Source organism: Xylaria bambusicola, assembly GCF_022495145.1.
Source record: "Xylaria bambusicola strain CBS 139988 unplaced genomic scaffold F5B22scaffold_46, whole genome shotgun sequence".
In the NCBI taxonomy this organism is placed as follows: Eukaryota; Fungi; Ascomycota; class Sordariomycetes; order Xylariales; family Xylariaceae; genus Xylaria; species Xylaria bambusicola.
In genome coordinates this window covers 182,574-198,963 of record NW_025953599.1, presented here as the reverse complement: position 1 = coordinate 198,963, position 16,390 = coordinate 182,574, and the positions used below count along the sequence as shown (strand labels likewise).

Below are 16,390 nucleotides of genomic sequence, written 5' to 3'. Positions count from 1 at the left end.
AGTAGGTACCTAGGTAACCAGGACGGATGGCATTCACCGAGCCCGAGACCTTTTTTCTCCGTGCGCTTTCGGACCTACGGGAGGTTACCTCTAGCTTTCACAAGAAAGAAGTCGACCACGTCACGAAAAGCTGGAAATTTGTCTTGTGAAATAGAAGAAAAACCCCGGCCGCCGAGCAGAACACCGAAGCTCGGACTCGCATATAAGTAAGTAGCTCTATTGATGTCATGGAGCGCAGATAGACAGACTATGCATATATGATATCACTTTGTACATACATGTAAGGCAATAGGCTGGTGCTGAATCGTAATTATACCCCTTAGTTTTGGCCCCCGGCAGGTAAAGCTGAAAGAAGCCCACCAGAGAGAGACCCAATCTTAGTGGAAGAACACTCCGGCCAGGCATCGATTTCGTCTCAAGTTTCTGCACGACCCCAATGGCACGCTCCAGAAAGGGGCGAGAACATCGTTGAAACTACCTTTCACTAGTCAGTCAGTTGAGTCCCTATGCATACGTAAGGCGATGGCTTCCTACATGATGCAGTGATGTACCAACAGTAGGTACTTACTTGCTCTCTAAGCGCAAAGGTCCGGTCCTCCAATTAGTGCTGTCGCAATTTTTATCTCCGTAGCGCAATACAATGCCGTACATGGAGATATCGTGAGATCTATCCGATAAGCCTTGGCCAGATTCCCATCTATTGCGCTATGTCCTCAGATTAACTAATCTCTTAGCATTTTTGCCACTGGCGTCATGTTATTGACTCTGTTTCGCCGCTCACCACGCAGCCACCATTTTCATGAGGTAGTTGCTTTCACATACATAGGTACATGTATGCAGTCGCCCGAAATGAGTACGAAATAACTCATTTGTTGTTGACGGTTCATATGTTATTGGACCGGTCTTACCATCTCATACTAGGTATAGGACGGTAGCTCTCATTACACTCATCTAAAAGCAGAAAGATGGGTATTAACTCATATGCTACGGAAAAGAACAAGAAAGAAAGAGATAGATTCACAGAATACAGAAAAAACGAGTCAAGTTAGAAATCCGCGATTCCGTTCCTAAAACTCCTACATCAAGTCGTAGCTGTTGTCGTGGTCGCCAAGCGCATGCCGCCGCTAGTCTGCGTTCCAGCTCATCGAGACAATTTACCTCTCTCACTAGATATACACAGCATTGAAGGTAAAATACCAATATATTTATGAATTCCATCGTACATCGTAGGAAGGCAGAACACCTGTAGTAAAATATACTGAAGTCGAGGGGAACTTTCCCCGTATATAAGTAGGTGATCAATTAACACAATAGAGAGAAAAGGTAGCTTTTACTCAAGGGGAAAGATGGTTGATACAAACCGACTTCAGTTTAAAACATACCACTGAATTCAATACCGCTACCAATAAGGGGAAAAAAAAAGAACTATCTAAGGCAAAATCTCTACTCTTCAAACGCTCTTCTTACTCCCGTATTTCCCAACTCGCTATCAAAAGCATATTTCCCAACGACAACCCCTGCACCGAATCCCCCTACAAGTACCGTCACTTGGGAGGACCGTCAGCGCCTTGTTTTATATCTTCGAATTGCATTAGTATCCTAGCATACCATCTAGACTTCTAAACGGGAAGAAAAGCACACACGAATTATATCTTTCTCAATTCTTTTAAGTCTGTCGGCCATGCTCTCCGGCTCGGCAAGGTTATGGGCACTATGGAAGTACTAGTTCTGGGGATCCAGGCTTGTGCGCGTGGACGCGGGCGTGCACGCAAGGATGTTGGGAAGCGTCGATGGAATATGCGAGCAGATATACTCGAAGACCCAACCTCCTTTGCAAGGCGCGTTGTGATCGGGTAGGACCGCGAGCATGACTCTTGCTCCCGGCGATCCGAGACAGGCTGCGAGGTACGCGTGCTTATACAACCCGGGCTTCACCCATATATGTATCAGCTCAAGTCACTAGGGAAGCTAGAAGGCTTGAGAAATCGCAGTGCTGTACTTACGTATAATTTCTCCCACGTAGTCGCCTTCTTGATGCTGGGGTCGGAATAATTGAACGTGTGGAACCTAACTCCGTGTCCCAGTGGTGGGTCACCTGCGATGGCTTCTCGCTCGATGAGAGCCTCGCAACGGAAGTTTTCCTCGGCCCAGGAATTGATATTATTCTTTAAGAGACCGAACTGGTCATCGTACTGTGGCGCCAGAAGTTAGTATTTGGATTTTATGACCGGGCGGTCTTTGTTTCTCTCAGACTTAGATGAGAAAGGGAAAGACGAGGTGTCGTTGTTCACTCACTTTGACATATGAACCCCCGTGGGACGTTGCACATCTGCAGAGGCATGTGCGTGAAAGGTCACCTTTGGACGGCGTTGTCCTTCGCTCCAGATCATCGCAAAAGTTCTGATACTCTCCACACAAATCTACCGTAAGCCCCAGTTCATATGTGGCGTTTAGGTACGGTTTGGCAAGATCATCATATATAGCCCTCAGCTCTTTCAATTCACTCGTGGCTTCCACTATCTTGTTCTGTGCGGATTGCAGTACGAATTCTAGTTTCTCCTTTCGCCGCAAGGCTTCGAGGAAGGACGTCCCGGCCTTGTCGGTATGGAATTTCAATTCTAGGAACTTGGTATACTTCTGGGGATCGCTCTTGTCGGTTCCGAATACTAAAGAAGGATCAAGGGCAATTGAATCAGGATCACCGTTCTTCGGGAGATGTTGCCGTTTGGAGCCATTCTTACGGGTGTTACTCATCCCCTCGCCACAATTGTCATCGCCCTTGATCTCCTCGATCTTGCGATCCATGCAACCCGCGTCGTTGTCGCCGTCGGAAGAGTCCATTTCTTTAACTTTGAAGAGTCAGTGATTGATTCTGTTTCCATAGCTTGTTGTCAACTCAGGATCGGTGGCCAGACCTCCTTCAGGAACTAAGTCATTCATAAAGTGTTCATAGTCATCGCCATTATCTACGGCTTCCAGTGTTATAAGAGCTCGATGAATGGCGTCTACTTTCGGGTCACGTTTCTGGGAATTGGATTCCGCGGAGCCCATCTCTGCGCTCGTCTATCGGTTATGGGGACGGTGACAAATAAGCTTGATATATAAATATCTAAGAGATGGACTGGCTTGGTTATGTGAAAGAAGTAGGTAAATCTGGGTACTGGAATAGAGATGGCTTGGCTCGACGTGGTTTGATGTTCATATTTCTCATGGTAAAGTCTCTGCTGGGTGCCGGGCTCCCGCTATATCCAGAGTCCACAGATTCGGGGAGGAAGGAAGGAAGGAAGGAAGGGGTGTACTCGACACACTTTTACCAATATGGTATCTTCTTTCACGTTCCTGCAGTTTTAAGGAAGGTGTTCAGGGATTCTTGATGGTGATAGCGCAAGCAGCATGCGAGGGTATTGCTTGCAGGACCATACAGCTCCTTCATTATGTCAAACTATTGTAGGCGACAATATTGTCTTTCTCTAACTCATTATTGAAATACCATATCCACGGAAAATATCTCTCGAATCTGGGTATCATCTATCTCAATGACGAATGCCCAGATGTCTTATGCTGTCAATTTTGAGCATGAGATGTTGCTTATTATCCATACATACGTCGAGAACCATACAGCCCTTGGAAAGATCGGTAATTCTAAGTATCAATTCGCTATACGTGTTCTTAATCATCATGCTCAGTGCTATATCGCTTATATGCCTTAACTTTCTTGTAACGCCCGTATCATGAACCATACCATTTGATGCCACCGGCCTCTTAACTCCTTCATCAGCCGTAGTCGTAAAATCTCTTCTCTTATTTTAGGGAGACAGGACCTAGCTCTCAGGTCTTTGACCTCGACTTCTCTGCTCCCATCTTGCCAAAAATCTGTGGCGTATCTCTTCCTTGCAGCTGCGAGCCACAGCACTTGCCCATTCATCCCACTACGTCATGTTCTCCGCTGTCCAGACATTGGCGGCCGTTCCTTACCCATCGTTAAGCAGCAGTTGAGATCCATACGCGCTGGCAACCGCCATCAGGATAATCTCTGCGGCTGAAAAGGAGCGGACTGCTTGTTCCATGTCTCATCGCAGACCCTCCTCATGAGCCGTCGGGGTGCATTCCGACCCGTGTAAAGCTCAAATTGTTCCATAGCCATCTCGCCCACGACCTCTAGGCCATCGATGATTATCCACGAGGTATTTCCGTCCTCGCGAATTTTTCGCATCTGGACGACCAAAGGCGTAATGAGAGGCTCGTAGGCTAACTGTAGTCCTGTTAACTCACTACTCCTCAAGGTTGGGATTTAGCCAAAAAGAAACTTACCTCTATAACCACGCCACCGGTGGGACTTCGCAGCCACTGAAGTGGCATTCTGAAGTCTACAGAAGGTTTGTCGTCAATGCCGTACGATGGGATACATGATAGGATGATGGTGGGTTGCTGATATTTTTCTGGCCAAGGGTCTTTCGCAGACTCAATGACGTGGCAGATTTGCGTTTCATCTCCACGTCGACAGGTGAGTTTGTGCTCCTTCGCATAGGCGTTGAAGTGTGCTGCGACTGCCTCTGCTTTGGCTACGGTACGGTTAAATATGAATATTTTGCGGCACCCCAGCTTGATAAGGGCGTAGATGGCGGCACGGGCCATACCTCCAGCGCCGATTATCAGTCCAGTAGTCCGCGACGGCTGCACCGAGTTTCGTGGACTGATAGCTCGGCGCAGACAGGTGGCTATAGAGCTCCAGTCGGTATTGTCGCCGTAGAACTTATCTGTTGGGCCGGCTTGATTTCGTGCGTTTGCGTGGTCGATGATGGACGATGTTTTGCCGCGCAGAGGCAGCAGCGTGTTCACTGCACCAATGGCAGTTGCATGAAAGCTTACATGATGAATATGATCCATGATTACTACTTTGAAGGGTGCAGTGAGTGAGGCACCTCCGAAGTTTGGGTCCCGGCGGAATCGATCCAATTCCTCTATAGTTGTACATTGTCTTGCCTCATAGGTGTGCGGCAACATGTAATGTTCACAGGCGGCTCTGAACATGGATGGCGAGGCAGAATAATGTACGTTAGCGCCGACAACATAGAAGTTAAGCGGTTGTAACCATCCTCTCTGGAAGAACAGCCGGATAGTGCCACGGGCCGTAGTAACGCCAACCATCTGCTCTCGGCTCGATGGCTCTAAAAGCTCGTGACCAGTTGGATTTAAACATAGGTTCTGAAATGGAGCTACCTGCCCAAAAACAGAAAAGTCGTACGCAATGAGAAGCGGTCTGGGCTCTGGTAGAGACGCGATTCTATCCACAAGCTTGTTACGCGATTCGTCTTGTCTGTCCCCAGCGCAGAATCTCGCGATCCGAACGATATGGCAACCCAGCTTTTGGGCATGCAAATAGCGTTCGTAGTAGACGTCATCCTCCCATTGTGGAGCGCCGAAGCCTTTGATAACATAGTTGCCAATGATCTTAGTCCGACCGCGCATGGAGAAAACCTTTTGGACAAGATCATGGCTCCTCTCGAGATCGAGACTTAAGTAGTCGACACCGAGACGCAAGCCATGCATCATTAACGTATAGTCCGAGGCATCTCTCTCCTCTAGCGGCCGCCGACGTTCTTCTCGCGGATTCTCTTCCACATGGTATATTATCGGAACGTCAAGTTTACGTCTGATGAGGGAGACCTGCGTAGCTATAAAATCCAACATGTTATCCGGCCATGTGTCAATGATGAGTTCTACCGCTTCAGCAGGAGCCTCTATCCGGGCCAGGTCCATTTCTAAGTTGACTAGGGTCGAAAGACGTAAATTTAAAGCGAACGTGTATAGACGATGCTCGGGAGGAATCGCTTTGACCGAAAAGGGGTTTTGCATCCAAGATCGTGTGAGAGCCTGACCAAAGATGTGGTCGATGAAGTTGATGAATTCTCGTTTGGCGTGAATTAACCTGGCAGAATGGACAGACGCTGAACGTAATAACGATTCGCCATCATTTTGAACGTCGGGGCTTGTATCCAGGAGGTTGAAGTATTCAAGATTGCAGAAGTCTCGGTGCTTCTGATCCGACACTAACAGACGTTCGGCGTCAGTGACGGGGAGTTGGAGGAGCTTGTATAAGTCCTCCTTGTCCCGGTGAACATATATTACTGGATGTGTCTCGGCAAAGTCTGAGAGCACCGCCCGCGTTTCTTGGGTCAAAAGAGCCGTACTGCACTCGATGACACAATGGACACGGCTGGAATCCAGCGTCCGCGCCAGCGCCACGGCTGTCTGGCGATTGAATGTGTCGTGGCCATGTTTCTGAAGGAAGGTTGCTCTGTTGCAGCCAGTCGAATTTTCAAACCAGTAGTCTTCGGTAAGGAGCCTGCGACCTAGATACTTGGCGGCGATGAAGCCCAAGGTCCTCTTTCCAGCACCACGGCACCCAACAAGGACGATGGTGGCATCGGGCGAAAATAGCCTGAGATTGGTCTTGGCCGAGTTATTCAAGGACTCGGCTTCGTCTATGCCATATTGTAGATTTTTCATGGCGGCTTGCGTGTGTTGGCCAGACGGTGTGCAACAGCGCCGTTCCAAGCTGGAGAAGCTACTTGAGACGTACGTTTTGATGGGACAGGCGATGGGGCGGGGTGAATTTATACACACACGTAAGGGATGAACTTATACCTATCCTATCGCTGTCGACCCAAATCAGACCACAGCCTTGGTGGTTATAAATAATGTGACCGGAACTACGCCGTCACTTTGCAATAGCGTGTCGGGCGAGTTGGTCATGGTCTGGTCATGGTCTTCACTGGCAGCAAGAAGGGAATAAATGGCACAAGGCGGGCGGATCCGTATCGTCAAACAACAACATACAGGACATCAAAGCTGGACTGGCTAGTTGATGTTCCAGCCGGCAGTCCTGACGGGAGCATGAGGTGGATCGAGCGATGCGGCAAGCTCATCGGCAGGCCGGGTAGAAAGATTCACCCGCGGCGGTTCCTTGGGCCGTCTGATAGGTAGTATTTAGTGAGCTTAGGTAGGTAATCACTGTATACGCCCTGAAGCAGGTACCTACCTACAGGTATCTAAATAAGCCTAACCTTAAGTACCATACACTTACTATAGGTAGTTGCAGCGGGGACCTGATGGATTGCCCATCTCAGTAAAAAAGAAGAAAGAAGCCAAAAAAATAATATTAAGAAAATCGTTATAAAAAGAGATAAAATGCATCAATAATAAATGCCCTAGCCATCACGCATTTGCTAACCTGAGCTAATGTGGCTCTCTAAAATATTCTATATCATTATAATACCTAGTAATGGTGCTCAGCCACATGGGGAGAATCCCTGATATACCTAACCTAGGTATGTCAAGATCCATATATGGCCTCGGGAACGCATACATGCATTTGAGCCACACTAGAAGCTCCATCCAAGCTTTTTGCCTACCTACGGAGCTATTATTTACCTACCTACTGTATGTAGGTATATTGCGCCGACTTTGAAGATTCATTTGCGCGGCACGCCCATTCAGACTTTGCATCATGTTCACCTGGATGTACACCCGGATGTACACCCGATATCGTGCTTGAGGCAATCAGCGACTGTTCCGGCACCTGCCTTGCCTTGTCCATGCGACTTCTTTGATCGCGCCGAGCATATCCGCTCCACCTGGTTCAATTTGCTTCTCACCAACCATTGCCAAGCGTTGATTTATAACCGTATATCTCCATCGCCTATGACTGGTCATTTTTCTCATTGATGAGGTCTTCCAATCCACGCCCTTGCCTTTGTATCCACTCATAAGACACGGCAACCTACCTTATCTACGCCGTCATTCTTACAATCTTAGATCTCCAGCAAATCCCCCTATATTTCCCCTGCTCAACGATACCCGTCATTCCGCCGGCGGCAGCGTGGGTCACCGGCACCTCACACTGCCGCGGAGGCTATGAGTGATGGTGAGAGCGATGATGGTAGGCGGGCGGCCAAGAAGCGCAAGGCGAGCCGTGCCTGTGACCGCTGCAATTCTCAGCACCAGCCTTGCGACAACGCCACCCCCAAGTGTAGCGTGTGCGTCCGTGCTGGCACCGAGTGCACCTACAACAGGCCCGTTCGCAAGAGGGGGCCGCGTAGTGGCTACACCGGCCAGAATGGAGAGCGTCTATGGGCCATAGTGCTTCAGGCCCGTCCCGACATAGAGGACATCGTGTTGCAGGCACTTCGCCGTGGGACCTACGGCGATACGGGCATTCCCAACCTGGAATATTATCGCAACAACTACAACCAAACAGAGCTGGTGAATAAATTTAATGAGAGTCGTATTGCCCGATTCTTGCAGCATGGCGAATCGGCCGACCTGGATCTTCCGCCCTTAGATCAGGAAATACCCCTGGCATCGCACTCTGAGCCCCCTCGCAGCGAAGCAAGCTGCAGGCAAAACAATGGTGCTACGAGACTATCAGGGCATGTCCCGGTTCAACCTAGTCAGCGCAGTCGAGCTATGTCTGTTAGCTCAGGAACGAATTCGACCACAGTCAACCCCCATGGTGCCCCCCAAAATCCTGGTGACATATATCTTCAGAGCGAAGACATCCGGAGACGTGCTTTTGACCCGCCACCCGAACGCCAACGCTCTTATGGTGACACTAGCTATCAAGGGTCGCCGGCCCTTCAGAACACACATTTCGGATGGAATGGTTCGACGAACAATTACAGAGCTCATGCATCCAATGTAGAAACACCCGCTAATGCGTCGGATTTCGGTTCCCTATCAGGCGCTCCACATACCTCATTCCAAGGCGAGGATGGTTACGACACGAAGCGGGAACTCTCTGATCCTGGGGCAACCTACCATTCTCGATGGCAAGTATAGACTTTTTAGCGACATGGAGATGAGAACTAACCTACGAACAGGCTTGATTCAATACCTAAGGATACCTTGCTCAATCTTGGATTTGCTCCCGGCGAAGGAATGGAAGAAGACTTCTTCGAGCTTTGTGCTAATCCAGATCCAATCGATTCGACACCCACAAACTACACGGCTGACCAGAATGAAGACGAAGAAGCAATCTGGCGCCGTTTAGTTATGAGAGGGAGATTCGTGTGAGCGTTTACAGTGCGAACTGCCCATTCCTGAGAACTGCAACACGTAAAGCAATAGTGAAACGTATCTCCTCTCGCTCGCTCAGAATAAGACAGAGGTATTTCTTCACTTCATATTATCATGACGTTCTTTGCTGACTCTCAATATTAGCTTACCTAATCTATGACAAAGTTACCTGGAGAAGACCCTGGATGTATGTGGAAAGGGGAGAATAGGCTCTATTGTGGTGAGCCTACGACCTCAACTGTATCCAATGGCCTCATGTAATTATAGCCTGACTAGCTATATCTACATATCGCTACTTGTGCGATGATGGGTTGATGTAGGGAACACCTAACCATACCGGGACTTGGGACAAGATGACACCGAAGCTGTCTATTTATTCAACAAAGTGTTTTGCAGAGGAAAAAAACATCTGTAAGTAGACAGTTGAAACGACGCAATGCCGTCGCATCATAGACTCTTTCAACTTGTTGGCCGATATGGTCATTTGATACTTAAATAATCTAGATACCCTTTCTCGCGGTTTCAGCGGTGATGGTACCTGTATCGGTATCTTGTACAGGACATGTGATTACAAATCACTCATGTATACCCTCTGCTAGGGAGGAATCTGCTCACCCATAATCACTATTCATGTTCAATACGGTCAAACCCCCCAAAAATGAAATATTACCCAAAACATACCCCGAATACTGCGCCCGCCGATCCACACCTATCAAGTGTATCTAACCTAAATGCAACTCGAACGTGGAGGGATGAGTAATCATCATGTGTTCAGGCGGTATTGGTCACCGATGGCCTATACGGCTGAGCTACCGACTAATATGGCTTGCCAGAGATACCAAAATCATTCCAAAAACGAGCTCGGAACTTCGGGACCTTATACAGACGTCAGCTAAATCTACATCTTTGCTCACTTGAATCCTACTTACCCCAGACATGCATGGCCCCAGGACCAGCCTGGGAGCGCTGCGTCGGTTCATCGGCAGTTAACAGATCTCCGTCAACGTAATGCTCGAAGATAAAACCGCTGGGATCGAACCTATTATATTTGTCCCGTCGAAGATCAGTCAACGGGCTCATAACATTATCTCTCCAAAAACATCCCCTTCGTTGCCACCAATGTCTTACGCTTATGGCAGCATGATGAAAACAAATCACATCGCAAATCAGAAAAGAAGAATAGTACTAGACTCGACTTAAACTCACCAGTAATCGAAGATCTGACTCCCAAGCACATGACGCCCGACACCCCAGCAATTCTTATGGCCCTTCTCGCGCAACCACTCGTGCCCAAGGACCTGTACATCGAAATCGTGCGTCTCGAACGACGAGTGGTGGACCTTGGACGACGTGGCCGCGACCAAGAAGAACGAGTGGTGGTCCACGGCTTCCTTGCCTCTGTCTAGACGGTAGAAGGCGAGGATATTGGTGTTTTTCTCGTCGTGGACGAACTATTCCCAGGTCTCGTCAGCTCCAGGGGTTCTCTGCAAGTCTCTTGAGACGAACATGAAAAGGGGGGAAGATGCGATGCCTCTTACGTCACTGGCGAGAAAATTGAACCGCGAGCGGTAGAACTCGTCCGCCTTCGCGAGATTCGTGGTGCGTATGCCACAGTGGCCTAATTTGTGCACTGGTGCCGGCCCCTTCGTGAATCTCTGGAACTCTCCCGGCGGCCGGGTTTTCTCCATCGGCTACATCGGATCCAAAAAACAACAATTAGTAAAAGAAGCGGTAATAGAGAACAGGAAGACACGGATTTAGCTTATGTGGACTCACGTAATTGAGGCGTATGCGAGGCAGGCTGATATCCAACATATCCACACTCTTGCTCCCGTGGACAAGATGCATAGGCCATCCGTCGACAGGGTCGTACAGAGTCACGCCTTTCCCACCGCCGGGCGCATCGTCCAACTCGTAGACCTCGGAAACCCTCGGCAGCGTGGCCGCGGCGAGATGCAGATCCCCCTCGGACTCGACGACGAACCCGGCGCCCCCGAAGCCAGCTGTGTCGGCCTTGACGGCGCAGAGGACCCAGGGCTCTTTGCCGTAGCCGCGGAAGTAGATCTTGTCGTCCTCGCCGACGTCGTTGGTCACGCGCTTCTCCTCGGTGAAGCCGAAGTCGACGAGGAATTCCCTGGCTTTTTCGAGGTCCGGGTATTTGTAGTACACGTGTGCTATGCGCACGAGCTTGATCTTCTGCGGTGGGACTGCCATGTTGGGTTTTATATATCTTACGCTACTGGGTCGAATTCACAGCTTTAGATTTGAAAGTCCGGATGAAGATGCCGGGTCGTCAGGAAGCTGTTTCGCTATTATACGAAGAGAGCAGGACACCTCGAACTGGCTGGCCTTGAGGTATCAATGGACTATAGATATACGAGCACAGATATAACCTACCTATGTATGATATAGGTATCCCGTATAATGGCTCTCAGTCGAGTTCTTACGAAACTATATTCAAGCCAGCTGATTAAACACGGAGCCGGACGTGGCGGAGTCCGGAGCCATACTTGACTTACATTCTACGCCAGTACGAAAGCATTATGCAAACTGGCGTTGAGTAAATTGCTTTTTCTTATTAAGTCACAGTGATATATTGCCACTTCAATCTTTGGATTCTTGAAAGTTCCTGTTCTGCGTTCCTGACATATCTTGTGCTGTTTTACTCATTGGAGACACACCGGAGAAGCAACAAGAGCTGTCCTCCCACCTAACCATATTCGCCTGCACCATTGCAGAACAGTATGTGATTGCTTGCTACGTCCTTAAATTGGCCAATTGATGATACCTACCTACGACATGCTTAACAATCCCTGGTTCTGATGGCAGGTACGGTGGGAGTGGCTATATTACCCCTCACAGTGGATTCCTTCAGTGACTAGAACTTCAACTCTACAACATCAATACAATCCCTTGGCAATCAATTCACTTATCAGTTCGAGATAGCCACCCTGAAGTTGAACTTGCGTGGGGGAACGGGCTCCAGACGAGCCTTGGTTCCTTAGCTCATTCGGCACGCACTATGTAAATGCTACACACTAAGCTAAATAGCGTAATAAACTGGCCTACTAGCAAACCAGCCTATGTCAGCCCCTCCGTCATCAAGACAGCGCGAACAAAGAAGATATATCCTCATCGCGTGAACAAATACTGCTTCATATCCCAGGGCTCCGACCCTAAGCATGTATATATCATAACAAACCATCAACACATTCGTTTCCGTACTCACTCACTCACTCACTTCATCTCCATCCCCCCCTTCACAGAACAAAAACTTTTACCCCTCCTCACCACCATGCCCCGCAAACTCTCCAAGCAATCAACGAGCACATCGCTCTCCTCGCTCTCAACAATCTCCTCCCTGCCCACCATCCTAACCGACGGCCGCCCGCTCCCGCGCGCCATAATCTTCGACCTCGACTACACGTTGTGGCCCTTCTGGGTAGACACCCACGTGTGCGCGCCGCTGCGCCCCAACGCAACCCACACGTCCTGCACCGACAAAGTAGGCGAGACCTTCTCCTTCTACCGGGACATCGTCTCAGTGCTCCCGGGCCTCTCTCTCGCCGGGGTCAAGCTCGGGGTGGCATCCCGCACGCACGCGCCGGACCTAGGCCGGGAAATGCTCCGGCTCTTGCACGTGGGCCCCGCAAGCACCGTCCTCAGCAGCGAGGACATCGCGGCGCTCTCCTCGCGGACGACGACAGGCGGCAATAGCGGAGGTGCGGGAAAAGGGTGGGAGAAGACGAGGAAGGCGATCGAGTACTTCGACGCCGGGCTGGAGATCTACCCGAGCTCCAAGATCAAGCACTTCGAGGCCCTGCACAAGCGCACGGGCATACCGTACGCGGAGATGCTGTTCTTCGACGACGAGAGCCGGAACCGCGACACCGAGACCCTGGGCGTCACCATGTGGCTTGTCCGCGACGGCGTCACGTGGGCCGAGGTCGAGAGCGGCGTGCGCGAGTGGAGGCGGCGGAGGGGCGTGGAATGAATGAATGAAGCGCAGCATTGACGATGAAATAGGTTGTCGAATCGCCATCCTGGCTAATGGATGTTCGTATGGATAAGGCGAGAAGTGAAGATATGTTTACAAAGCTTGGCGTTAACGGTTTGTTGGGACGTGCGTAGATTGTTTCCTGGAGAGAGACTGTCTAAACGCACGGAAAGCTTCGCATTTTAGAACGATAGATGATAGACAGACGTGCAGGCGTGCGGACGAACGACATCGTATGTTTTTGTTCCGGTTGGGGGGCGTCCGGCGTTGAGGGTTTATATATAAATGAATATGCATCATTGTAGCTACATAGAAATCTACATCTTCTAAAAAATAATGCATCACTAAGCATCTACCAGTAACTAGTTAACTATATATATATGTGTGTGTGTCTCCCCCATCGTCTATACGTCGTTAATGACTGATAAACTAAGCTAGGATAGTCTACCCAAGATGACCAAGGAGTCTGTCATCGAAATCGTTATAATATGCGAAATCGATGATGCCTATTTCTATGCATGATAGCATCATCGTCGTTACGAATGAAGAGTTAAAATTTAATGCGCTTTTGTCTCAGGAAGGGCGTCGGCCACGGAGGCGATCTTCTCGGAAAGCTGCTCCGTCGAATCCTTGGCGTCGGTGATGACTAGACCTGCCACAGCATCGGCGGTAGACTCGGCGGTGGTCGCCTCGGGGTCGTCTGCCCTTGGTAGAGGGGCCTTGGGCGCAGTCTCTGTCGAGGCCTCTTCGCTGACCTCCTCTTTCTCATTATTCGTCGTTGAGGTCTCAGTGGCAGAATCGGACTTAGGCAGGAACGCCTTGGGGATGGTACACACCACCTCCCTCCTTTCCTTACCGCCCTTACTACCCACTGCGAGACACTCCAGCCGTGTGCCATCTGCGCTGGGGCGCCAATAGCAGGGTCCAGGCGGGAAGTTGGTAAACCCGTTCTCCCACGTCACTATCCGCTTGATCTCGTCGTCGTAGGCGGGTTCGTCGAAGAAGCTCCACTCGAGCTTGCCGCCGTAGACCTTGGGGATGTCCTCGAGGTCCATGAAGGTCGTCAGGACGGGGAGCACGTCGTGGTCGCTGAGGATGAAGATCTTGGATACGGTGACGGGGTCGAACCATCGCTTGATCCAGCCCCATACGGTCGAGAAGAAGTAAGGAGCGCCGATGATGAAGATTCCTACGGACGATGCGCGTTAGCATGCTTAATCCATTTATCCCCCTTTCCTGACGAAAGGTTTTTTTTGGGGGGGGGGAGAGAAAGCTCACGGTCTAGAGTCTCGGGATAGTGCGCGGTAGCTAGCTGACTGGCGGCCTGCATGTGGGCTTTGAGGTTCCAGAACATGCGCAAACTGACGTGCGAGATGTCGACGATATTGGTGCTGAGAGTGATCGGGGTCTCTGGATTTTGGCGGTCGACGCATTCGGACGACAACGGCTGGGCGAATCTGGTCAGGTTCTCGTACAGCGCGAACAGGCGCAGCAGCTTGGCCGGTGTCTTCCCATCTGTCTTGGCCTTGCTGTATGTGGTTTCAGTCGACTTCTCGTAGTCGGCGACGGCTTTGGAGTCTAAATGTCGGATCTGGAAGACATAGATGGGTATCCCTCTGTTCAACGAGACAACAACTTGTTAGTACTTGATGGCGCGATGGGAATTGGCCGGCGCGATAAAGTGAACACGTACCGCTTGTCTCTGTGTCCAGTGAAGCGCGGGTACTGCATGGGAAGGCATCGTAAGCTACCGATCTACGCTGAAGGTTGGACTCGAGAGGGGTGTGGTGTACCAGTTTCCTCGAAGCCTCGTACGAGTCAATATCGATAGTTTCATAGAGCGTATCGATCTCGTTTGCGTTCCGGAACTTCTCTGTATCTGCAAACTGCACGTATGCGTCCTGTGGCACCCATTTTCGAGCGCGTAGATACCGCCTAGTTTGCGTGCGCGCGCGATGGGTCAGCAAGAACGGTTCGCAGGACGATTGGTCTGACAAGGGTGCAAATAGTCACGACGCACAGTAATGTGGGATCATCGTGCGACGATGGAGGACCGGGCTTATAGAGGCCCTTCTCTTGTAGAAGGGCTTTGAAGTCTGCCAATGCCTGAGTCTCGTGTTCGGTGAGGTGGCCGAGATGTCCCGTCGGGTAGCCGACATCGACGGCGCCAGACGAAGGCACTCGGCGGAGGTCGCTCATGATGGATGGCCAAGGGAAAGAGGCAACAATAGGGAGACAATTCAATTATTATAACAACAATGAAAAATAAAGCATATGGCGTTTAGTGGACGGTAGTTAACTAGCTACGACTACAGTCAATCAATCTATTGATGCCACTATTATTTTGTCAAGATACCTAGCTAACCTAGGAAGATAGCTAACCGCCGATAGTGATGGATGATAGTGATGGATACCGCCGACTCAAGCACGCCTTCGTACCTTACTCAGATAGGATATAGTGACTGCGCCGCTCGCTACTACATTGTACATTCTTTGTTAGGCAGCTTTAGCGACCCTTGGCTCGCTCTGGTCTGGTCCTCTCAGCCTTCTCAGATGCCGATATTGATTTATTGGTGTAAGTAAGGCAGAGTAGGGCCATGGTTAATATGTGAGTGATTATAAATGCTGTATATCATGAATTATTCCCCTATACATAAGTATACTATGTATTGGCCAATCATAGAATCGTCGCATGAGTTGTACCCGATCAACCCCCCGCTGTGTTACGCACTTCTGCTATACAAGTCATCACATATACCTGATCTGACCTTTATCTCGTCAAGACATTGGTAAAACGTGGATGGTTCGTTGTCATCGTCGACGAATCAAGATTAGCAAAAGAGTGTTGAATTACACACAGTAGATACCTTCGTATGTAGTGCATTCTAGTCAGGGTTTCTGTGCCTTATGTAGGAGCATGCGTATGCGTGCTGCACTCGACGGGCCGCTTACAGGGAGGGCAAGATGAACAACTTGGAATATACACACTGTTTACAGTACATATCTGTGACAACCTGGAGGTCTGTGACGCGGCGGCACGGGTAATGACATCCGCGAGAAACTCTGTCTTTAAATATCCTCGGAAGGTTTATTGCAGTCACTCATGATCCAGTTCATTTCGTCGTGTAAGGCGGTGCCGCTCGGTGGGGATGTCGACCCCAAGTTGGCGCACGTACAGCACATGTGAATGCACCCGTATCTGCTAATTCCCAGTTCGCCAATCTGCGGAATGGTGCCCGCCCGTGTCAGGTGGCCCAGACCAGACGGCTCTTGGTTGGGCTTCACACGAACGTCGGGATTCTTTTGTAACAGAAT

The 16,390-nt window shown here is 49.9% G+C and overlaps 6 protein-coding genes across 6 annotated transcripts; 2 read left to right on the top strand and 4 right to left on the bottom strand.

The window, feature by feature from the left end:
• Positions 1-1,722: 1,722 nt before the first annotated feature.
• On the bottom strand, positions 1,723-3,540 carry F5B22DRAFT_658983 (uncharacterized protein; the record flags this gene model as incomplete). Its single annotated transcript, XM_047980165.1, has 4 exons — positions 2,916-3,540; positions 2,296-2,849; positions 2,004-2,192; positions 1,723-1,929 (listed from the first exon to the last, which is right to left on the bottom strand). Exons 1-4 carry the CDS (start codon positions 3,049-3,051, stop codon positions 1,723-1,725), a joined length of 1,086 nt encoding a protein of 361 aa, XP_047827648.1. The 5' UTR covers positions 3,052-3,540.
• Positions 3,541-3,880: 340 nt separating this feature from the next.
• F5B22DRAFT_387189 (type I 3-dehydroquinase-domain-containing protein) lies at positions 3,881-6,637 on the bottom strand. Its single transcript, XM_047971362.1, has 2 exons — positions 4,312-6,637; positions 3,881-4,252 (listed from the first exon to the last, which is right to left on the bottom strand). The coding sequence occupies exons 1-2, from the start codon at positions 6,508-6,510 to the stop codon at positions 4,022-4,024; spliced, it is 2,430 nt and encodes an 809-aa protein (XP_047827647.1). The 5' UTR covers positions 6,511-6,637; the 3' UTR covers positions 3,881-4,021.
• Positions 6,638-7,694: 1,057 nt separating this feature from the next.
• F5B22DRAFT_387176 (uncharacterized protein) lies at positions 7,695-9,486 on the top strand. The gene is made up of 3 exons (XM_047971361.1): positions 7,695-8,831; positions 8,883-9,169; positions 9,223-9,486. The coding sequence occupies exons 1-2, from the start codon at positions 7,918-7,920 to the stop codon at positions 9,073-9,075; spliced, it is 1,107 nt and encodes a 368-aa protein (XP_047827646.1). The 5' UTR covers positions 7,695-7,917; the 3' UTR covers positions 9,076-9,169; positions 9,223-9,486.
• Positions 9,487-9,922: 436 nt separating this feature from the next.
• On the bottom strand, positions 9,923-11,292 carry F5B22DRAFT_638556 (glyoxalase; the record flags this gene model as incomplete). Its single annotated transcript, XM_047977601.1, has 5 exons — positions 9,923-9,954; positions 10,008-10,117; positions 10,285-10,529; positions 10,617-10,769; positions 10,855-11,292. The coding sequence occupies 5 exons, from the start codon at positions 11,290-11,292 to the stop codon at positions 9,923-9,925; spliced, it is 978 nt and encodes a 325-aa protein (XP_047827645.1).
• A 609-nt stretch (positions 11,293-11,901) lies between these two features.
• F5B22DRAFT_619882 (acid phosphatase-domain-containing protein) lies at positions 11,902-13,410 on the top strand. The gene has a single exon (XM_047975805.1). The coding sequence runs from the start codon at positions 12,107-12,109 to the stop codon at positions 13,070-13,072; it is 966 nt and encodes a 321-aa protein (XP_047827644.1). The 5' UTR covers positions 11,902-12,106; the 3' UTR covers positions 13,073-13,410.
• Positions 13,411-15,469, bottom strand: F5B22DRAFT_619880 (CRAL-TRIO domain-containing protein). Its single transcript, XM_047975804.1, has 5 exons — positions 15,096-15,469; positions 14,869-15,010; positions 14,769-14,800; positions 14,354-14,691; positions 13,411-14,264 (listed from the first exon to the last, which is right to left on the bottom strand). The coding sequence occupies exons 1-5, from the start codon at positions 15,272-15,274 to the stop codon at positions 13,633-13,635; spliced, it is 1,323 nt and encodes a 440-aa protein (XP_047827643.1). The 5' UTR covers positions 15,275-15,469; the 3' UTR covers positions 13,411-13,632.
• Positions 15,470-16,390: the final 921 nt, after the last annotated feature.